Genomic DNA, 25,542 nt, shown 5'->3' on the forward strand with positions numbered 1-25,542 from the left:
ACATAAAATTTTCTTAAATACAAAAATATTATATATAATTTTTTTTTTGCAATTTTAATCCGTCTAAAGTTTATTGCGGTTTCGTATAAGGAAAAATTTAGAAAAAAATAAAATAAAATTTTGAGCGATTTGTTTTTGGTTTTGGTTTTGCAAATTTTGCCAAGTGAATTGTGTGTGTGTGTTGTTTTTTATTTTCCAAAAAAAAATTTCTATAAAATATTTTCTGAATATTTTGGAGACCATCACATATAATTAAAATAAAATTTTTTATTAAAATTACTCTTTAAAAAATAGGCAGAAAATTTTTATAAAAAAAAAAAAAATCTTTGATTTTTGCATTTGCTTACATGAAAGCGTATTTGTAACACCTATTAGAAATTCTAACAAAGAAAAAACAAAAAATTTGGAAAACAACAAAAAAAAAAAGTGATTTGAATTTTTTGATTTGCTGTCCTAAATTTACTTGCAATATTTTTACAAATAAAAATTTTATATTTAAAAAAAAATCAAATTTTACAGAATAAAAATAAAAAGTCCATTTTTTATAAAAAAAAAAAAATCATAATAATAAAAAAAAATTATACTGTTTTTAAATTTTATTTTTGTTTTATCTTGCGCTTAAAATTCAAATTTTGCCAATATATATATACATTTTTTTCTCTTAATTTCAAAGGATAATAAAAATTTATTTTTAAAAAATTTTGTAGTTTAAATTATATTAAAAGTGCTTTTGCAAACAAAAAACAAACTTATATAAAAAAAATATTAAAAAAAAAATTTTCATTTTTGGCCATTTGCTTTTGTCTTTTTGTTTAAGGGTAAAGTGCATTAAATATATATATATATATATATATATAACAAACTATATAAAATTTGAAAGTATAAATAGGTAAATTAAATTTTTTAATAAAATATATATTTATGTATATACTTATATACACAAAATTATACACAAAATTCATATATTTATTGCAGCAAATACAAAAAGGAAAATTTTTGATTTCTTGGGAAAAATCGAAATATTGAGAAATTGAATTTAGTGTAGTTACTTACTATATTATAATAAAAAAATTATCTGTTATATACGTACATATTCATACATTATATAATTTTGATATATATAACTATATATATCATATAAGGATATTGAATTTTATAATAATTCTATTTTATACTCTATATATTCGGATATACATGTGTATATATTTTAATTTCTGCAAAAATTGAATGACTTGTACAAAAAAATTCGAATGTTTTACACCCTACTTATGTTATAAAATATGTATATATTGTATAAAATGTATTCTGTATATACTCTTGCATTATACCGAATTGAATATGTAATACAGAAAATAAATAGGGTCGTATTTTGTATACATATATTCCGATATATATGTATACCCGAACGTATATATCAAATTAAAATACATAACACACAATGAAAAAAAAAAATCAAGAGATAACATATTTTGCGGAACTTTTATTTTCTTTACAAAATTTTATATTTATCTCTTTTATTATTATTTTTATTCTTCATTCTATATAAAATTGTTCAAAATGAGAGTAAAAACTTAATATAATATGCAGAAAATATTTGCAGAGCAACAGAGTAATAAAAAAATGATGAGTTAATAAAAATGCATTTCTCTATCTATGCAATATACAACAAAAAAAATTCTCTTCGAATGTATAATTGTGCTCAATGAAATCAAAAATTTCTCCACAAATTTAATGTTACATTTTTCGCTCTTTTTCATTTTATTATATAAAATTATAAAAGGAAAATTTTTAATGCGCATAATTTTTCTTTCCTTATTGCTGCAAAAAAAAAAAAAAAACCATTATAAATCATTTTTTATATATAATAAAAAAAATTTTATTTAAAAAATCATATGATTTCGAACACAAATTCGAAAATAATTCGAAATGTTCTATATGTATTTATAATCCAGTTTTTATTATGTATATGAATTACAATATTTTCAGTTTTTTGTTTTTGATTTTGAATTTTCCCACTAATATATACATGTATATATATATATATATATATATTTATAAATATATGGAAAATAAGTTTTATATATTTTTTTAGCTATACATCCGTTCTGCTTACCAGTTAAATATCAAATAAAATAACTCACCCTGAACCTGAATAATTATAGTTTAAAAAAATTATCTGCATATACTATGTATAACTAAAAAAGACAGAAATATATAATTCGAATTTCGAAAATATAGTGAAATTTTTTCGAAATTCGAAAATATATAGAGATTACAAAATAGTATATACAACAAAAAAAAAAAGAAATGAAAATATAACGTATGTATATATGTGTATATAGGTAGAGAAAATGAAAAATAATAATAATAAAAAAAAAAAAAATTGTTCTCTCCTTAACCTCAGCTGATATAAGTTTATTGTGCTAGTTCAATATTTTCTCTTATTCATTCATTATATACATTATTATATAGATATTATTATATAGTATACCGTTATTGCAAATTCACACCTTAGTTACACTTAGTTACATATACAAACACAAATACATTTTATCTGATTTTATTAACGGTATATAGTAGTTGAACACACCTAAATTATAAACTGTTATATTTTTGTGTATTGAATTAAAATTACGAAATAACACATACAAATTTTCAATTTTTTCTTTATTTTTAATTTAATATATCCTTATTACTATTTTGTAAATGTAATAACAGTTTTTACTGTAGTGTTATACACATATTATATTATGTAAAAATTATTAAAATGTATTTAGTTTTTCGAAATTAGAGAAAATTCTATTTTATTTTTTATTCTTATTTTCTCATTTTATTTTTCGAATTCGAAATAAGTAAATAATACAATGCATATGCGAATTTTTGTTTTGTTCTTTTGTTTTTTGAAATATTTTATCGTAATTTACTGTTATACACCCAAGTTACAATTATTTTGTTATACTCATTTTTGCAATACATTCAAACAAATTAAATTTAATAGTATATATTTATATAATATTGTATATATGTATATATATATATACTAATACATTTACAAATTATATTCCTATTTATAAACACATATATTCGTGTGTGTGTGTGTATGTATATAAATAAAATAAAGTATATTGGAAAATAAGGAAATTAAAAAATATATTTGAAATCAAAGAAATATCGTTTCGAGAATAATCACTTCGGTAATTTCAGTCGACTCTGAGCTTTCACCGTCATCATATATTGTGACCGCTTGACTTAAAAATAAAAAATTAAAATATATATTTAATATATCTACATATTATATGGTTATAATAATAATATAATTGAGAAAAACAACAACAACAAAAAAAAAGAAAAACAATATTGGAAGTCAAAATTGAAAACAGACAGTAAAAAAAAAAATCAAAAATATAAAAATAATAGTGTACTAATAATACTTCAAATATCTTCCTTTTGACATACATACATACATATATATATATATATGTGAAAATACATATTTATACAATTATATTTTAAGATATATATAAAGAAATTAATTGTATACATGTGCATACATACAAGTATATAAAGAAAATTTTTTATTATTTTTGTTCGGCATTTTTAAACACATATCCCTTGGAAAAGTATAAAATAAAAAAAAAAAAAAACAAAAAATATTGAAGAAGAAATTTAAATTTCAAACAAAATTTAATTTTTATTTTTATTTTAGAAATTCAGTTGAAATCTTGCCGTGAAGTATAAAACTACTATAGTACCTTTGCTTTCCAATATCAAATATAAAAATTAAAAATTTAAAAATTGAAAATTAAATTTTAATATCTGTGAGTTTGTAATATTGAAATGACAAGAAATTCAATTGTCAATTAAATTAACATAAAAATTAAAAAAATAAAATAAAAATATTTTAAATTTCTCAAAAATCAGCTCAAAATTGAATGGATTACAATTTGTTAAATCTCATTTAAAGAAAATATAATAAAAATAAATTTAATAATTCGGGAAAAAATTTTAAAATTAAAAAAAAAATATATTCGTACCGCAAATAGTAATACAAAAAAATAAAACAAAAACAAATATGCAAAAATCAGAAAAATAGAAAAAAAAAATTAATCTTTTTATCCTTTCTATTATAAATTTCTTTGCAATTCCCAAAAAAATTATTTACAATATTTTAAGCACCGTGATTCTAATATTAAAGGAAAAATAACAAAAGCAAAAAATTAAAATAATAAAATAATAAATACAAAGCAAGAGAAAATATAATAAAATAAAAGGAAAAACAAAATACAAAAAAATAAAAAAAAATAATAGAAGAAAAATGCAGGACAATTAAATTCGGGTGCGGCCATATTTTGCTCGTGTTTTTCATTCTTATTTTTCGTGTTTTTTTCTTCTATATTCGGCTTTTTTTTTCCCTTTCAAAAATGTATACATATTTTTGTATATCATTTATATAGGATTGAGGATTATTACATAGTTATTGTAGACTTCTTCTATAGTTCACATTGTACTCTTTTATATTATACAATATATTTTCGTCCTTTTTATATAGCCTAAAGTCTTCGTCTTGACACAATTGGTAAAAGAAGTCTCTAAGTATTCTTTTAATTTTTCTTTTTTAAATTTTTCTTGCTAAAATAAAAAGAAAAGAATTTTAGTGTTATAAAAAAATTACAAACCCGAAGACAAGAACGATTTTATCGAGAACTGCAACGACGACGGTAATTTAATTTTCTGATTTTTTCTTCTACTTATAATATAAAGTCTTTTAAGAAAATTACATTAAAGAAAACGATAAAGAACAGAAAAAAATAACGTTTTTTCTTTTATTATAATTATTTTTTCTTGTTATTTTTTATAAATTTTATTTATTTATTTTTTTTTTAAATAAATTAAATAAAATATATGTTTTTTTGTTTTGCTGTTGTTGAAATGGAAATTGGAATAAAGAAAGGATAAATAAATAACCGGATTCATAAATAAAAAAAAAAAAAACACAGATTTTCATAAGAATAAAGATGAAAAGGACACTTTTTCCCTTTGAAATTTTTTATGAAAAAAGGAATAAAATAATAATAAACAAAAGGAAAATAAAATAATAATGAGGCTGTGATTTGATAATAAAAAAATAAAATATTTATAAAATATTTTTTTTTTTTTTTTGAAATTCGTTAAGATCAGTGAAAAAATTTATTAAACAAATTAAATTTTAAAAGAAAATTTAAATTTTAATAATTAAATGGAATTAGAAAAATTTGTGAAAGTTTTAGGATAAAAAAATTCCCATAGTTAAAATTTTGGAAATACAAAGGATTATTAAATAATTTAATTAAATTATTGTTTAGATTCCAATTATATTTGATCCAAATATCCTTAAAAAAATATAATATTTATATTACATATGTTACTTAATTAATTTTATACATACATACATATTATATAATATTTGTAGAATTATAATTATTAAAAATTCATGCACAAATTTTATAATTTGCACCTTCTACAATTTTTTATATATTCTCACTCAAATATCATTAAATTAATTTTGTATATTTGAATTTTATTAATTGAATAGCGTTTCACAATGAAAATTTTAATTTGAAGAACTGTTTTCCAATATAATTTAATTTCAGTTTTAAAACAAACACAAAATCAACAAAAATTTTAATAATTTAAAAAAGTAAAATTGCCTAAATTTATGCAAAAAATATTTTAATTTATTAATATTCTGTTATTTATGTCAATACACAAGTACAATATCCAATAATATTATACTTGAGCATTGAATATTGCTCAACAAAACATACATATTAGAATATTTATTGGATACTATTTTATATTGATCATATATATATCATACGATAAAAAACATATGATCATATTATATGGTTTGCATATAAGATCAATTATACTTATTTGTATGTTATAAATTCTATTGAAATTATTCGTATATGTAGAAACTATTCGTATATAATTGAAAATTGAATTGAAAATTATTTCTGATAAATTTTTAGATTTTTATATTAATTACGTTATAAAATGTTTTCTTATAGTTTTACAGTATAAAATTTTACTCATAAATTTTATTCGATTCTAAAACTCAAATATTAAGTAAACCTTTGTGATTAATTATATCGTAAATTCTTATGTAAGATTAGAATCAATTGATTCTTAATAAATTTATAATATTATTATAAATTTGGATAATATACCCAATTTGGATAATATACCGTATAACAGAGAAAGACAATACACCAAACATAAGGACCGAAAAAATTATGTAATATTTCAAAATTCTTGTAAATTTTTAACACTCATGTCTAAAATATATTAAAAACATATTAAGCGAAATTTTGCAATAAACATACATAATAAAGAAGGTATTATTGAAAATTTTTTAAATGTTCTCCCAAAAGTATGCAATTTTTTTGAAGCTAAGTAAATTTTAAAATTATATAGGAAAACAACAGCTATAATTAAATATAATAATTTTATCACCCACACACACTTCCTTCATTATATAAGATCTGCCCCTAATTGTATGCAAAAATAATATAAAATTATTTTTATTATTTAAAATATTATTTTTTCACATAAAATTTTTTTGAAAAAGTTTTCTTAAATTTCATATACAAAATTTCAAGGTATTTTATTAAATTTTCTCTTTTTAAAGTATCAAAATAAAAGCATTACATAAAACAATTGAGAGAGAAAAAAAAGGAAAAGAATTATTGTCTCGACAAAATTGTATGTTCTTTTCTATAAAGAAAAAAATCCAACACAATTTGTGTGTGTGAGTTGTGTTCATTTCAATAGAGACAAAATAAAATATTAATGTAGGTGTTAAAATTTAAATTTATAATAATAAACAATTGTAAAAATACGTAGGTTGCTAATTTTTATCTATCTACTACAAAGCTGATTTTCAGAATTTAAAAAAAAAATTTTTTTTCTTCTTTTCTTTGAACCTCCCTACAAATTTTACTGTCTGATTAATGAAAATTTAATACTTAAAATTACTTAATTTAGTTAAAGGTAAAATTCAAGGTATTTCATTTATAAAAATTTATAAAGTATTTTTATATATAATGAATGATGAACAATAAGCTTTTCGCTTTAAATAAAGTTAATTAAGATTTAATATTATGGTATTAAGAGCGAAAACTGTCAAAGTCAAATTTTTGACTTTTTCATTTTATTACAAATTCAAATTTCTTATAGTGTAATAAATACTCTGTATAAATATGGTTGTATTATCTCACTTATTTTCGAAATTATAGGCATAAGTTTAAAAATTTATGTTCTTAAAATCTTAATTTTCATATCTAATTTGGTAAGCTCTTTCGGACAATTTGATTTCATTGTAGTTTTGTTTATTTTCTGTCGAAAATTTATTAATGTAACTCACTTTGTTCCCAATTTATGAATAAATAGCATAAAAATCACAAATTTTCAATTCAATTTTTACAAAACACGTTTTTTTGTCGACTTACATTGATTTTTCTAACCATAATTAGTTTGGTTTTTCTTTTGAAATTATTCAAAAAATTATTGTTTTTTTTTTTTTTTAAGCAATTAAGTAAAATTTGCAAAGCAAAAAAATAATTCGACTTAATTTCATTTTATAAACGACATGAAAAACAATAACAACAAACAAAAATAAAATTAATTGCCATCGTTTATTTTTACATTTCTTTTCAATAATTTTCACCATAAGAAGAAAATAATTTTCTTGAATTTTTGTTGTTTTCCTTTTTTTTCTTATTTTTTATAATATACGTAATTCGGCATGTCATGCATACTATTCATATGATATACAATAAATTTCATCCTCTTCTGCAGTTTTGCGTGTTTCTTAATTTTTATTTTCTTACTTTTCAGAAAATTTTTACTAAAAATAAATTTTCTCCAAAAAAAAATACAGAAACAAAAAAATTTACAAAAAACTCTTCAGAAAAATTTTGATTAGGAAATTTTTTTTTTCCATGCTTTTCCAAATTACTTCATCGATATATACATACAAACATATGAAATATGAACATTATGTATTTTAAATCATATTTTGAGTAATATTACTTCAAGTATACCAGTGTATAACATTTATATAGATCAATATAATATATTCATTATTACAACAACAACAACCATATTTATTATAAAAGGTACATAATGTATAAGTGATGAATTTTGAGGATGGCAGATAAATTCTATTTTCGGTTAAAAAATATTTTGTTTTTTTTTTCCTGATTTTCAACAAAATATCATCAAGAATTTGGAAAACAGAGAAGAGATATTTTTCTTTCTTACATTATTTTCTTCCTCGTATAAAATTTTGCTTTTAAAATTATGTATTTCACTTTGATTTTCTATTTAAATTATGCATAACATACAGAAAATATGAGAAAAACGCTGAAAAAAATGTATGTGTACGCAATATTATACATGAAAATAACATGACATGAAAAAGACGAAAATTTTAAAATACCCAGACGACGAGCAAAAAATAAAAAGAAAAAAAAATATATGAAAATGCCATGTAAAGTAATGAATTTTTGCGAAAAACCAAAAAAAAAAAAAAAAATTCTAGAAATAATTCATGTAGGGAAAAATTTTTTGTCTATATGCAATACTTTTGAATATTTTTGGATTTTTAATTTTTTTTTTGTGTTATTGAAAAGAAAATGTTCTTTTTATTTGAGATTTGACTGATTGTATCGATTTTTGCCTTCTACTTATACGAAATTTTTTTTTGATTTCAATAATAAATATTTAATTATTGGAAATAAAATAAAAAAAAAAATTTTTTTACGATTATTTGGTTAACAAATTTCTTTTTATTTTTATTGTTATTACGGCGACATACAAAAATAGTTTAGGAAATTATGTACTTTGTAATTGTGCCTATTAGAAATTTGATAGAAAGGGTTTAATATAGAAAGGGGTTCTTCCGTTTAAAACGTTTAAAATTGCTTGATTTTACTATATTAAAAATTTTATGTTCTTATATTCAATTATGTGAAAAACATGCTTAAGTTTTTAGTACTCGTTTTAGTACTATGAAAATTATATGATTTTAGTATTCTCAAAAACAGTATTAAAAATTTGTTTAAATACTAAACATTTAGTATACTCTTGCATTTGATGATTAACAGAAAATTTTGGTTTTAGTACTATTTTAGTACGCGTTACTATTTTAGTATTCTCTTTATATACTATTTAAGTAAATATAAATATTACATGTTATAATTCTCAATGGTACGTTATTTTAAAAATATTTAATATTTTTTAAGTATTCCGATTACTATTTTAGTAATTAGTCCTTTTTTCGTATTTGGTTACTAAGAAAAAAATGTTTTAATAGTTCCTTTAGTTTTCATTTAGTATTAAAACAAAAAATAATTAAGTTTAGTATCACTATTAACAAAATACTATTATAGTATTTTACGTTATTGTTTTATATACTAGTAGTATACTATTAGTATATAGTATGAAAATTTAATCTATACTCGTACTTTGTATTCTTTTCAGAACAATATATGCTTTCATAGTAAAGTTTTCATAATATAGATAAACGACTTTATAATTATTGTAATTTTTTCAGTAAAAAGTTTATTATGTAATAATGGTCTCAAGTGTCTGAAAACTGTTATACTATTATAAAAGATCCTTTTATACATAAACTTTTTACTTTTTACACTAATTTTTTAAAAGTAACTTTTTCGTTAATTTTTTGCTTAAAAAATCCAAAGTAGATTTTTTTGGTTTTTGAAAGTATAGAGTGCATTCTATTATAAAAGCGCTCAAGTAACTACCCTTTTTATTCAATTTTCCTCTATTATATATTAATACATTGATAAAGAATATAAATGACACTTTATGGATACTCGTTTTACTTTTAAAAAACTCATTAAAACTTATATAAGAATAAAGAAGAATACAAAATTAGAAAAGAACTATGAAAATAACACACGAAAAAAAAAAATATACTCAAGTTTCATTGACTTCCAGCTATAGCTAAAAAATAGATGCAACTAGAGAGTTTTCCATGGATAATTGCATTTCAAAAGAAAAATTTAAAAACCATAAAAATAAAGAAAAATCTAAAGTCAAAATTGTGTACTTTTTCTATGGAGTTTTTAATATTTCGAAAAATTATAATAATTACAGTTTTCCTTATATTTGTAGTCTTTATTATTAAACGCATCTGAAAAGTTCAAAATAACTTGATTCAAATATACAAAATTAATCCATGTATATAATAACATATATATAGTTTGTTAGTATATTGTATAACAGTTTTGAAATTTTTTTTAGAAAATTATTTTTAAACAAAATATTTTAATTATATTAAAATTGTAAGAGTATAAAGTGGTACTTTGAAATCAGGTTCAGGCAGGCAGGCAGGCAGGCAGCCAGGCAGGACCATTTTTATAACATTATATCCTTTTTAATTATTTTGTTATATACAAAATATATAAGCATTTCTCATTTTTTCTTTTCCTTATACTTAATTCACAAAAATAATTCAAACAAAATTAATTTAATTTTTTCAGATTTCTCTCAGTTTTTAAAAAAACAAAAAGAAAAAGAAAAATTTAAATAAAAACTTTTATTGAAGAAATTAATTAAAAATAAACATACGAATTTTTAAAATAAACATTGAAATTATATACATACAAATATACAAAACAAGTAAAAGAACAAGTTATTAAAATATACAATTAAAAATTAAAAGCAAAATATATATATAAGAAAAATAAGAATTAAAAAAAAACAAGAAAAGTTTTTGACTAACAAAAATCAGTTAAAAGGTCATAAAAAGCGTTAAAGCAAAAAAAAAGCAAGAAAAACAAACCAAAAAGCAAAGAAATAGAAAAAGAAAAGTAAAACAGAAAAAAAAAACCAGTGAATTTTTTAATTTAAATTTTTTTTTTGGTCAAAAGTGTGATAAACTTTCTGTGATGGGGGATGAAATCAATCCCACTAATGATGGTAGCAAGAAAGAAGCAGCAGCAGCTGATAATGGAGCAACAACTCCATCGGCAGCAGCAGCAGCCGAAGCAGGAGCAGTGAATGGAAATGGTGGTGCAGTTGTAAATGGTGTTGGTGCACCATCTGCTTCATCAGCTGAAGAAATGGTAGCATCTTCAGCAGCTACTAATAACAATGATGATGATGGTATGAAAAGTGATGAGAAAAACTCTAAAAATGATAATGGTAATGGTGATGGTAATGGTGGCGGCGGCAACGGCAATGGTGACGACGGAAAACATGGTGATGAAAATGGTATTGTAACATCTGGTAATAATACCATTAATGAAACTAACGGTGCTAATAATGATGCTAATATTGATGCAGCTGAAGAAGCTAATGAAGGCGGCGAACAAAACGGTAATGGTGGCGGTAACGGTAATGGTGGTGATGGCGACGGTAATATTAATAATGATGTTGGTAATGATGGTAATCAAGAAAATACCGATGATGGTGATGCAATTGATGATGATCCTGCTTGTCCAGCTGATGGTGGACAAACAGATGGTGGTGAAACTGATGCTGAAGGTGGTTTAAATACTGAAGATGGTGGTATTGGTGGTGGTACCGGTGGTCCACCAACTGATCCCGGTTTATTATCTGAAGGATTGTCTAGTTTAGTTGGTGTTGGTCCACCAAGTCCATTAACTGGTTGCTATTTATTAATTATTTTGAGTGAACCACATTCTGATGAACATAAGGATATTATATTGCAACGTTTAATTAAAGGTAAGTGATTTTTTCATTAATATTATTACGAAAAAAAAAAAATATAAGAAAAAAATAATAATTAGAATTTTTCCAATATCATATGGTCAGGTACAATAATTATGTGTTTTGAATATTATATATTCACACATACATATATGTATGCATTTATTTGTTCATACATTTATGTAATATTTTCTCGATTTTTGCAAAATATTTCAATTTATTTCGTGCAAAGAATATTTGATTTTCTTTCATAAATTTTTCGTTCTTTACATATTACTGTTTTTTAATTAATTGTATGGAGGAAATGATAATATTAATTGATAATGTAGTAGGGCTTATGAAGGAGAAGAACAGGAGGGTAGGAGAGAGTAAAAGAGATTCATTTATCTGAATAATATTGAAACCATTAACCTTCAATCTCTGATAGGTTATAGAAATTTGCTTCCATTTTATTTTTTTAGAATATTTTTTTTAAGGTCGTCTTTTCACATATTTTAACAAGCGTTTTTATTCATAAAAAGTAATTTCGAAAAATATACCCTTAGACTTAAATGGTACTCTTCAATACTTGTACAGAAAAAAAAAATCAAGGACTTATAAGGGGGTTTAAAGGGTTAAATATTGAAATATGTGAATGTGTGTTAAAATATGTGTATATATAGAAAAATTTTGTAAATTAAAATTCATTGGTATGCAAAAATAAAAAAAAAAAATTGGTTAGTCATGTCTTAAATGAATACTTTTTTTCTAAAAAACAACAAAAAAAAAACTGATTTTTTCTAATAAAAAAAAAAATACAAGATTGTTAATGAGAGTAGACAATACGAGTAGGTTTGGGCTATGGTAAATTTATAATTAGGTTTTCGAGAAAAATTACAAATATTAATGAATTTTTAATGTTTGAAAATGTTTTTTTTGAAAAATGAGGTTTTTAAATTTTTTGTTGGGCTGTAATGTTGAGCATTAATTAAAATTCGAATATACGTAATGGAAGAGGAATTAAGATAAGTGGTAACGTTATTCTGAATATACCGAGTTTGTGCAAAATGTTGCTTCATTTTTTAACTCTAAGCTATTCATATTACATTTAAATTAATAAAACCGTGGTACACTGGTGTTGGAAAAACGCAATCTCGAAAGTTTATTGACAAAGCATAGTCTCGCTAAATAAAGTTGAAATCTCGCTATATAAAATGTAAATAATTATTAGAAAATATCAAATTTGAAATATACTGTCAAATAAATTTGTAAAATTTGAAATATGCCGCGACTACATCCCCTAGTGAGATATATTTGAACTATATTATGTCAATAACGTCTGTTTGTATATTTATCATAATTAATTGAAGAGTGTTAAAAGTGGAAGGGTAAAATGGCATTTTTTTGCAAATTTCACAGCATCCCTACTTTTGATATTTAGTTTTTTACGGGATTAAAAAAAGCAATCAGAAAATCAGAATATAAATATTAAGTTTTCCCGAAAATATAAAAATATTACTTAACTGTTTAATTTAAAATCAATTTAATCATAAAAAGAATAATTTTATTAATTGTTAGATTTATGATTGAATAATAATCAGAATTTTATGTCAACTTAAATTTTATATTAAAATTTTTACTATACCCTTTCTTTTCTAACATGTCATTTTAATAATTTGTTATGACGTAAATCCGCCGCCATATTTATTGTATATGTAATTCAAAAATTATGGGTCAATTTCTTAATCAATCAAATAGACATTCCTCATTTTTTTGACATTTCTATATTTTTATTAATAATATTAGAAAATATAAAAATAAAAGAAAAAGGGGAGAAAACAAAAACAAATAATTTTTTGACATTTTTTTTTTCTATTTTATTTTATTTGTCACGTTCCAAAACCACATTATTTATAATAACAATATTGAATTTTTGCTCTTATGTCTTTTGGGTTTTTTTTTTAAATATATTTTAATAGAAAAAATGAATAAAGAGGCACGAATCATAAATTATCCCATATGAAATGGTTCTTTTAAAAGTAAAAATCTGTTTATGTATGGCAGAATTTTTTTTACGTATATTCTCTATAATTTTGATATTGAAGTATCACGTTATTCATACAGTCAAAGTAATCGATCAACTTAATAAATTGTTAAAATGGAATTGCTTCTATTTTATACCATTATTTAAAATTTTTTAATTTTTATTGATTGAAGTACTATGAATCGAACTGCATGAGCACTGTTTCTAAGTCCTTGTTTTCGATTTAATCGATATAAAACAAATAAGGCACGTTCCAGTAAAATTTCTAATTTGAGATTTTTTTTTATCAATAAAAGACCATGTAACTAATTATGACTTGGACTGACTTAAGATGAAATTGTTATACACGAATATACATATTTGTTAATATGTTATTTGCGGTTTCAATTAAGGTTTATGTTGTAATGTAATCTGATGCGGAGTAGTTTGTAAATGGAATGGAATCTTTTGTTTTTGAAACTCTTATTAAATAGGAGAAAAAACTAAACATATTTTGAATATAACAATAAAAAGCTATCTATCGGAATGAATGTGCGTAACTATTCTCTCAATAGTCTGGTGTGCGAATAAATGTGCGTAGCTACTCTATCAATTATACCCGCATAATCTCTTATACGGCTGGAACGTAAAAACAATTCGCAAAATAATTTATTTCATTATTTCTTCTCTTAATATTTTTGTTAACTTTTGTAGAATTCGCTTATGGTACACCTCATAATTCTATTATATTCTGAGTATTATATTCTAAGTATTATATTCTATGTTCAGAGAAATACATGCTAAGAGAAAACGACATCTACATGATAAATCGATAATTTAATATAACATACTATTATATAGTATAACACTATATAATTTTATATATTTGCGGTACCTATCACACTTAATTAAAAAATTTCAACACTGCGTATTAAAAATTATTATTATTGTTTAAAGTTTGAGGTTAGAGATTATTTTGAGGTTATATATAATTTTTTGAGGTTATGTGTATCATATATTAATATACGAAAACATAAATAATCGTTAAAATCACACAAGAATTTCATAATTTATAATATTGTGGCATAATAAATGTTAAAAAGAAAATATGAGTGTAAATATACACACATGTAGACGTATAAAAGTATAACACGTAACGTATATGTTATTTCATACAAGTATAACAATTATTTCTCTTATCAATAAAAATGAAAATACTAATAAATCAATTTAGAAGAAACGTAAAAAATATAAGACATAGGAAAAAGAAAGAATAAAAATGAAAAATCTCTCGGTACTCTTTCTTTATTCCTTGAACATACATTTATCTTAACAATTTTTTTTTCTAAAAGAAAAACAAAATTAAAATTTAATTTTTGCTTTTGGAAGGAAGGAAATAAAATGCGGATAACAGAGAAATATAAGCAAAAAGCAAATCGGAGTCTAGAGAAAATGTTCTCTTTAATTATAATTTTTTTTATGCTTATACAGTTCACATGCGATTCTTAAATTTATAAAATCATATAAGCAGTCCAAGAAAGATTTGCATATTAGCTCGACAAGCTTAAATATTCGAGGATAATATTCTATTTGTTTCTGTTTTTGGCCAACTGGTTAGATTGTATTGGTGAACAATAAGAGGAATATAGGAACATCAGTGTGTATTCTTGGTAGAATAGTCAAGAGTCTCCGGACATTTGACGTGATTTTAGCATATAGTGGCAGAAGTTTGCGATTTAAGAGGGGAAGTTGGCTGCTTTTTCGAAACATAGACTATTTTGTGGATTTATTGTATTATTTTTATTGCTGGCGATAGCTCTCCTCACTTGCTATTGATTTATGTCGCATGCGGCGTTTAGTCATTATTTTCTAATTTCAAATACAATTGCAAATAATATTTTGAATTAAAATTCTACGTGTACTAAAATTTGATTGCTTCACTGTTCATTTTATAACAATATTTCCATGTAATAATTCTTTGATATATGCTTAGACATATTATATAAATCTTTAGTATACAAACATTACATCCTTTCTCGGTACGGAATTACATTACGTACATATATGTATGTTGAAAATGGAAGTATTTAATAATATTATGTTTTCCATGCATTGTAAGCAAAAAGAAAAAAAAATTTATTATTTTTATACAATTTCTAGCTCATATACTCTTGTATATTATTTACTATACTTATATATATTCTGATTATTGCATACAATACAATGTATATGTATATTCATTCATCTTAATTCATTGCGTTCATTTGACTGCTTGTCTTCTTGTAGTTTCTTGTTCTTTGAATATAATGTAGACATTCTTTTTGAGCCTTTAAAAAAGAAATAATATTTTTTTTATTTGTATACGATTTTTATGTATGTACGAATTTTGTACACAATACACATAATTCTGTATGTGTTATCATCATACTAAAGATTTTAAAATTTTAGGATCTGAAATTTTTCAACAATTCTAAAAATTAGAGCAATTTCTTCATCAATTTTGTGAGACTTTCAGTATATATGCAGAGAATATTAGGTGTTGCAGAACTGCAAATTATATTTAGTTAAAACGCGATTAGAATTTTTGACATATGTCATATGTCATTCTTATTCGGTTGTCAAAATTTTTGGTATCAGCTGATTTTCTCCTCTTATCCTCGTTTCTCTCTTATATGTGCAAAAGAGCCTTTGAAATAACAATTTTTGAAAGAAATCGATTTAGAATTTTTATTTTAGAATTCCAGTGCTGGCTGCACTTTAAAATTTTTCATGAAGTAGTGATGTATTCTGAATGAAATATTGGACAATACAAGAGTCAAGAAAATTTTAGAAAATAATTATACTACCAATTCATTGTGCAAAATTTCCAATCAAGGTGATGCAATTGATTGCAAACAACTCTCACTCATATTCTTAAGTTTATATTTGAATGACATTAGTTAAACTGGAAATTTTTGATTGCAATCATGTTTTGACGTACCGTGTATGTCGCTTACCACACTGATGGTTGTGAATCTTACAATTTTTTGAAAAGTTGTTGGAAAAATAAAAAATAATTCAAAAATCTTGTTCCATCATAGTTTATGATGCAAAATTGCAATTTAAAATATTTTGCTTTTTATATTTACATACGAAAGAATTCATAAAATAATACTTATGTTACAAAAAAAACAAGATTTACGACAACGTAAATGAGCGTATACGTACGTACTTTTGTACGAATAAAAAATATTTTTTGCTGTGTATTTTGTTTCTTTCATTTCTATTTCATAGAAATTCATATTTGAATAAGAAAATTTTCCCTTTTGAAAAATTTATATAAATTATAATTGTCTACAATGTTTATTTAAAAATAAATATATATATATATATATACATTATTATATAAATATTTTATAAAACTAAAACATATTGTATTGAATAAATTGAAATTTTAATGATGCAATGGAATAATCGTTTAGAAAAAGTTGAAGGGAAAATTAAATGAAGGCATCATAAACTTTAAAATAAAACTTAGAAAAATTTATGAATTAAAATTATAGAAATTATACTTGTTTTATTATTTTAAATAAAAACAATTGAAAATAAATTGTAATTATATTTTAGGATCAGCTTTATAATTTTTTTTTCAACATTAAAATTATAGTTTATGTAAAATGAGGATTTTTCTAATTGATCGTAATTTTTTTCTCATTCTATTTATTCTTTGAACGTAAATATTTTTGTATAATAGAAGATGAAATTTTCTTTATTTGATAATAATTAGAAAAATATAATTAAATTTAATGTAGTATTGTATTTATTATTTATTTGAAAGTAATTTTGAATGAATGCTAAATTGAAACAAAAAAAAATTTGTTTCAAAAACTTACATGAGTTTTTAAACAATTGGAAGAATAGAAAAATTCATCAGTGTTTGCCTGAGTTCTAGGAAGACTGATATGTTTCAATTTAAAATAAATTTGTGTCTGTAATGAGTCTTACTTAATTGAAATTGCAGTTGAAATTGGATGAGAACAGAAATTATAGGAGATTTCAGAGATTTTGCTCTACTTATTTAAGAATTTTCTTAAGTTAGTTTCTCTTAAAAAATTACTTAAGAATTTCCTTCTTTCTCAATTAATTTAAAACTTTAACCGGATTAACGTAATTAATTTGATATAATGACTCATAATTGTATAATTATGATATATATAAATATATTGACTCATAATGATATAATAAAAAATAACATATTTTTAGGCGGTCAGCATTATATTTTTAATTAATGTATTTAAAAACTAAAAAAAGTTGTTCTTATAAAAAACAAAAAAATTCATTTTTTACATAAAAATTAATCAATTGGAACGATTATATTAAGTACCGTTATGTAATATGAAGAAACATATTTTTAGGCGCGTAATATACTATTATAAAGCAATTGCTAAGTAAAAGTTTAAAATAACCAAAAAGACTTATAATTTATTACAAAAGAATTTCACTTTTTACATTAAAAATACACAATTAATGTAATTATTTCCATACTCTAAATATAAGGTATTCAAATTAACATACTTTTAGGCTTTTATTATTCAATTTTAAGCTATCAATAAATATAATTTCAAAATAATTAAAAAAACTAATTTTTAAAAGCTAAAATATTTTACATAAATCAAATAAATTTCATTTAGTGCGATAATCACTTCTGTAGAATCAGTTATCTTTATAGTCACCTATAATAAATTTGTAATTGAATTAAATAATTTATTATAGGAAATCATAAATGAATTAAAATTATATTTTATAATAAAATATTTTATATATAACTAGATCATTCATTAAAAACCTCAACATAATAAACTGTTATTGCATTATATATGATTGTAAATTATATAAACTTATTATTACTATATAAAATTAATATTGCATATATTTAGGCTAATAAATTTTTTTTTTAATGATATTATCTAATAATAATAATAATGTTATCAACAACAATATATTAATATTGAAAATATTTTATTGAAATATTTATTATTTATATATAGAGAATAGAATTTCTATATTAATATAGAATTTCCCCCTATATACATTTTATTATAAATTAAAAAAAAAAAAAATATTTTCTAAAAAAAGAACACAATTTTTTTTTTTGCACAAAATAAAAAAAAAATTTATGATTTAATGTGGAAATATATAAGTAGATAATACTTATAATATGCAAGTGTGTGTATGTATGTCTACTTATATAAAATATTTACATTTGTTTTTCTTTGTTTTTATAGCAAATCCGTTTGTAATTTTTCTTTTATTATGGATTTGTTTAATAATGGATTAAGGTTTTTTAGTACAAAAAAAAAATCTTTTGAAGAGGTTTTGTTTTTTTTATTTTTTAAAATAAATTATTTTCAAATAATTGTGGGGATGCGTGTGTATAAGTGAAATGGAAAAAAGAAAAATAACATTTACAAAGGATCTAAATGTTTCTTGTTTTGTGTTATTAAAAATAAATCCCATAAATGAAATTGGATTGATTTCACTTTGATTATTTTAAAATTTTTATAAAAAGAAGTTGAAATTCTTTTAACATGTGGTGAAATCAATATGTTTGAGTGTATAATGATTTTATGCTCAAAATATAGTTTTGTTGTAATAAATCAAAGCTGCTTAAGACAGAATTTATGATTTCTAGCAAATTACCAATGAAGATTATAAATCATTTTTTGAAAATACTTGAAAAGCAGTCCACTTACAATATCGAATTCATTGTCGAATTTATTGCTTTAATTTTTTCAAATTTTGCTATTTAAAATTTGTTATTGTATTTTATAAAAAATTTTGCTAGATTTTCGAAATTTTGAGAAAGTTGTCCGATTTCAATTAATTGTTTTGCTAAATTAGATTTCAGTCTAAGTATACCATAATGTCTCAATGCCTTAATAACCATATATACGTTATAACAAAGACCTAAGCACAGATTTTTTTATAATTAATTTTTTAAAAAATTCTTCTTTTCTCGTTGAATTTTTTGATCAAGAGACATTTAAAATTAGAAGATTTTTTTTATTTACATTTAGAAGCTGCAATTATTGAATGATTGAATGAAATAAAAATAATTAATCAATATTTATTCACTACACGGAACGAAAATCAACTTCCAATCATTTACAAATTATATTTGTTCCAAATTACATAAAATATTTTATTTTAAATTTTTTGGAAATTCTTCTAAAAAACCCAGATTTTTAAGGCTAAAATTTTAAATCTAAGCCTAAAATTTTAATTTAATTATTACAATATTAAATATTTTTAATAAAATTTTCTTCAATATTAAAATTTATACAAAATATAAATTTGAAGAGGGTTTCCATTTTATTTTTTTAATCTAAATTATGATTTTATACATAAAAAGAAGAATAATGCAATAATTACCAAAAAAAAAGTAATTATAATTATTATGATCATTATCAATGATTATCAAAAACATTCTACAATACATTAATATACATATATATACATATATGTATATGTACACCCACGTTAACATAAAAAGGTGTAAAATATATTTTAAAATAAATAAATCGCGTTACACAGGTGCAAACATTTGAATTAAGAACGGAAGTGTCTGCTTTTTTTTTTTTTAAATATAAAATATGTGTGTATAGGATAAATAAATATATGTATGTGCATATGTATGAATGTTTGTGTACATAAGTAAGCCTGCTTGTACACATTTCTTTTTTTTATTTGCTTTTTTGTTTTCACTACACTTGTACTTTATAATTTGTTTTTTAGTTTTATTCTTTTTTAATTTTTTTTTTTTTAGTTTTTCTGATTATGCGGTATTAACGGTTAAAACCTTTTCATATTTTTTTCCTGTTTTTCTTTTTTTTTTCGTTTTTTTCTTGCATAAGGCCTCTTGAGTGTTACGTAATAGTACACCATTGAGTATGAAACAAAACACACCTTAAATGGGGAAATTTTTTTTTTTTTTACTTGCTGCGCTACAGTTTACTTTTGTTATTATTTTGTTTTTTTTTTTTGATTTTACTTGAATAAAAAAAAGGACTTTTTACTTTTTTTTTATTTTAAATTAAATTTTTGATTGGTATTATAGTTTTAAGTGGCGATTTCTATAGGATAATTACACAAGTATCAACTTAAATATGTCAAATGCAATAAAATATTTTCTAATTTACAATTGTTCTGTATAGCAGTCAAACAAATTGAGGTTATTAAATTAATGTAAAAAATGTTAAATGAAACCTAGCCAGTTGGAATTGTCATTTTTACATAATATATGCTCAATACGAAATAATGAGCCAATATTGAGCCACGTTTAGAATAATTGAGCCACGTTTAGAATAATTAGTGAATTTGGTAGTAATTAATGAAAATTATTAAATGAATGCATTGTGTATTCTAAAATTAATAGAATTTAAAATTGATAATAGTTGAGAGAAGTAGTTGCCCTTTAATATATGAGATTTCTTATTTGAGCCCGCATATGTCGTATCCAAATAAGATATTTGAAAATTTAAATATTTTTCTACTGTGATAGCATACAATGTTGCTCTTTAATTATTGAAATTTTAAAAGCCGTCAATGTTCATTTATAAGATATCAGCTGTGTTATATGATATTCTACATTGTTATCTTGAAACTTGTATTTAAAGTTAGCAATATCTGTTCAAGATATCAAATGTGGTTATTCTCAAATTCCGGATTTCGTATATTAAGAATTTTAAATTTTATTACTCTCATTGTGGCATTTAATTATATTAAATTATTTAAGGATCTCTAATTGAGAATTCAAAGCATCTACTTTTATTTATTTTATACAATTAATTTTATGACAGTGTGATCGAATAATACCTCAATTAATTCGATCAAAACTGACTCCATTTATTTCATAAAATTAATTCTATAACACTTGATTGAATAATGCCACAATTCAATTTAGGAATTTATTTTTCAGCCGATTTCAGCAAATTATTTAAGAAACAAGTGTTACTCCAATAGAAAAAGAACTCTAAAGAAGAAGAAATTTATAACATACTTAGTACATCCTATAATTGCCCCTTTAAAAAGTTGCACACAATAATTTTTTCATTTTTCATTATTTTACATTTTACTCACTTACATACCTCTATTAAATGTTGAGTATATGATCACATAATACATAAATTTTTTCTTTATTATTATAATTCACCTGTATACTTACATAATATTGTACAGATTGAATTTTTGATTGCGAAAAAAATTTTTTTTTTAATGAGCTTATATGATGGCTTAACAAAACAGTAAAAAAAATCAGGAATAATTTAATAAGGTGAGAGAAACAACAACGTTGTAAAAATACAAAAAGAGAGAGAAAAGAACAAATCAAAAAAAAGAACAAAAAATAAAAAGGGAAAATTAAACGGAAATCTACAAATTAATGTAAATAAAATTGTAAGGATAATGAATGGTGTATTTTGTTTTCTCATTTTGTTTTTCCATTATTAAGTTTAATTTTTACTGGATTATTCGGTTTTCACATAATGTGATTTTTAAAGTGTCTAATTGAGGTTGTTAATTATTGTTTTCTTTTACTTTTTATAATAATTTTTGTACTTATGAACGGAAAGGATATTATTTTTAGTTTTTAAAAAGAGCAAAAAAAAAAGATAAAATCCCATTTTAATAAATTATTAAGTTTTTTAAACAGAACAAGCAGGGAAAACAAAAACAAGGATTATGTTCCAGTTAATTACAACAAAAACTCAATATGGTGTATGCTAATGAGATTTTGAATAATTTTCTATAGCAATTTATTAAATAAGGTGTTGTATGAAAAAATTCCAATTATCAAGTACTAGCTATTTAAAATTTTAATTTTTTAAATTAGTAATTTTGAAAATTTATTAAATTTGGAATTTAAGTACTTATACTTACAGTGATTGTTAACGGGAAAGCGAGTTAAAAGGTCTCCGCTTTTTATTTCCAGTGTCTTAATGCACTGCATATTCACATTATATCAAATTACTGCAAAGTATTTCTAGTTAAAAATTGTATTTGCTTTTAGTGTTTTGAATGGCAATCAAAAGAATGCCGAGGAATCATGTGAGAATTCTCAACGAGGTTCCTAAAAGAACACTACAAGCTTAGAAAATACCTAAACAAATTTGGACTGGGAGCTGGTGGGTGGGAGGGGACTCCAATGTACCTTCTCAATAAGTGTGGAGCGCCGATCTATAAGGGTAAGGGAAGCTTAGGCTGGCAGTTGCTGATAGGCATGTCGTTGTATGATATTACCTCGGAAAAGTTGTTCGGATTCATCAAAAATGCGGGTCTCGAGGGGATGTTTTAGGCGGGTCACTGTCCGCTCATGGTGGGCACACAATAGATCTTTTAGGTTAGAAAATTTAATCTATAGAATTGATCTTTTATTAGAAAGTTTTTTCCCTATTTTTCCCTATAAATTTTATAAATTAATTCTAAAGTATGACATCAATGTATTGTGAATGCTAAAAATATTATATTACGTGTCAAATTTTATATGTGACTACTCCTTTTATATACGAGAGCACAACCATTACCAACAAACAATCAAATTTTAATTTTATACAAAGAAAAATTACAAAAAAAAACTTTTTAAAATTATAAAAAATTTTGGTGTACAAATTTTCTTAACAAAACTTTCTTTTTACGAAAAAACAAAAAACGAAAAAAAAATTTGCTAACAATCTTATTCTTTTCATGGCAAAATTCAATTTTACGATTTTATATTTCGTGAAAAATTTTAACTGGTACGATGTTCTCATTGCATATATATAAGGTTACTTTCTCCTCCGGTCTCAAACTACTCCAATAAAATTATTATACAAAAAAATTGTTTCAGTATCAGGGTGTAGAATAAAAAGAATAAAATTTTCTTACATAATAAATAATAAAAAAGAAAAAAAAATAGAAGTGAATTGCAAAATGTGAGTAGAAAATTTTTCGAAAATAAAGGAAATTTACTGTGAAAATGAAAGTAAGGGTAAGCACCATATAACCAACCAACTAACTAACCAACCAACCAACCAACCAACCAACCGAGAAATCATTTTATATAATAACGAACATTGTATTTTTAAGTTAATTTTATTGTTAAGGTTTCTTTTTCGTGTTTTTGTACTCTGACTTGCCTTTATCCTGTTCTTCTATAACAAAAAAAAAAGACTAACAAAAAAAAAAGAGGAAAATTTAGTTGCACGCTTATATTTTTTTTGTACGAGTACAAGGTGCTTGTCATCAAAGAATATTTTTTGTTTTATTCTCCTTGATTTTGTCTTTTATATTTTTCTGGTTTTCTCCCTTTCTTCGCCATTTTATTAGTAAAAGGATAGTAAATTTTATTAAAAAGTATAAAAGAATTAAAAAAAAAAAAACAAACCCCAAACTAAATGAAAATAAAAAAAATAAAGAAACAAAATTAAATTAAAAGAAAAGTACATATAGAAAATAATAAAAAAATACAAAAAAAGAAAATCATATTACGGCAGTTAAAATTGTTATCCTTAATCGTTATTATTCTCTACTGGTGAACAGTTTTTTTTTTTTTGTTTTGTTCTTCTGCTTAAACGCATAAGAGAAATTCGTTTTCTTTTTTGTTTCTTACTCTAGAACGAATGTGTGTTCTCGAAAATGTCGCAATGTATAAAAATACTCCGCTCAATAATTACATATATTGTGAGTACGTATTAGATATTGTGAGTTTTGCTTAAGTTAAAATATGAAAATAAAGTAAAATGTTACAACATAGCACATTAAGAAAAGGAAAACGAAAAAAAAAACCATAGATTACTCACATAGTATTTAGGTTTACCAATATATTTTTTCCGTGTCATCATATTTATTTCTATTGTGTTCTCTGAATAGTTATACAAAGGTATAATACACGCATAAAATTTAATATACAAAAACCCAAAATAAAAAAAAAATAACAAGTAAAGTATAAGAAAATATGAAAGAAAAGAAGATTATTATAAAAGGACATTGTCAATTACTCATACTCATACATGATTTTGACAGAAATTTTACAAAATAAATAGGGAAAAAAGAGAAATTCAGAAAAGAAGAAAAAGAAAATTTATTCAAATACGCGTGTATACAAAAAAAAATCACTCACATACACACGCACACTAAAATAATAATAAATTATTATTTTTTTTTTTGTTAGAAGAGTAAAGTACATACATACATGCAGAAAAAGAAAAAAAATATCAAATTTCGCGTGTGGCAAATTTTATACATATACGAACTCAACTTTTATGTTTAAACCAGAAAGCAAAAAGAGAAAAAATTTAAGGACGTCAGACAAAAATCCATTATAAAATATGCGTATATGCTCATAATCTTTCAATCATATTGCTATTATTATTGTTATCATGCTGTGAGACCATTCAATTTATTCTATATCTATTTTCGTACATATTTTGTATATATATACATATATATATATATATGCATATAACCATACCATACACATATGTGTATAAATGCACGAATGTAAGCGAAATTTTTTTTTTATTTTTAGCATTGTACGCTTAAAGAATTTTTAATATGTGAAAATGTTAAATTAAATGCCACCCCATAACTAACAATAAATAACAAAAGAAGTTAAAAGAACAAAAACACAAAGAAAAAAACAAAAACGAAAAAAGGAAGAACAGGAAAATCCAAAAAAAAAACAAAAATTACACAAAATATTGTTGGAACGCTTTAGTAATGAGGTTAAAATTAGTATGAGATAGAATAGAATTAGGAAATAACTAATTTTTTTTTGGTTTGTT

The 25,542-nt window shown here is 22.3% G+C and overlaps 1 protein-coding gene across 3 annotated transcripts in view; it reads left to right on the forward strand.

Annotated features, from left to right (window-relative positions):
* The first annotated feature begins 756 nt into the window (after positions 1-756).
* The window catches only part of LOC129607644 (protein qua-1-like), a 70,911-nt gene continuing 46,125 nt past the window's right edge, over positions 757-25,542 (forward strand). The window contains exons 1-2 of one of the 3 annotated variants that reach the window (XM_055518778.1): positions 757-889; positions 10,551-11,757. In XM_055518778.1, the coding sequence (XP_055374753.1) occupies positions 10,959-11,757 (799 nt within the window). In that variant the 5' untranslated portion in view covers positions 757-889; positions 10,551-10,958. Of the gene's footprint in view, positions 890-3,279; positions 3,419-4,545; positions 4,719-10,550; positions 11,758-25,542 lie in introns of those variants that run through there. The other 2 variants (XM_055518777.1, XM_055518779.1) reach the window with 2 other exon arrangements.

This window comes from Condylostylus longicornis, unplaced genomic scaffold (assembly GCF_029603195.1).
Source record: "Condylostylus longicornis isolate FDR11 unplaced genomic scaffold, ASM2960319v2 ptg000028l, whole genome shotgun sequence".
Lineage (NCBI taxonomy): Eukaryota > Metazoa > Arthropoda > Insecta > Diptera > Dolichopodidae > Condylostylus > Condylostylus longicornis.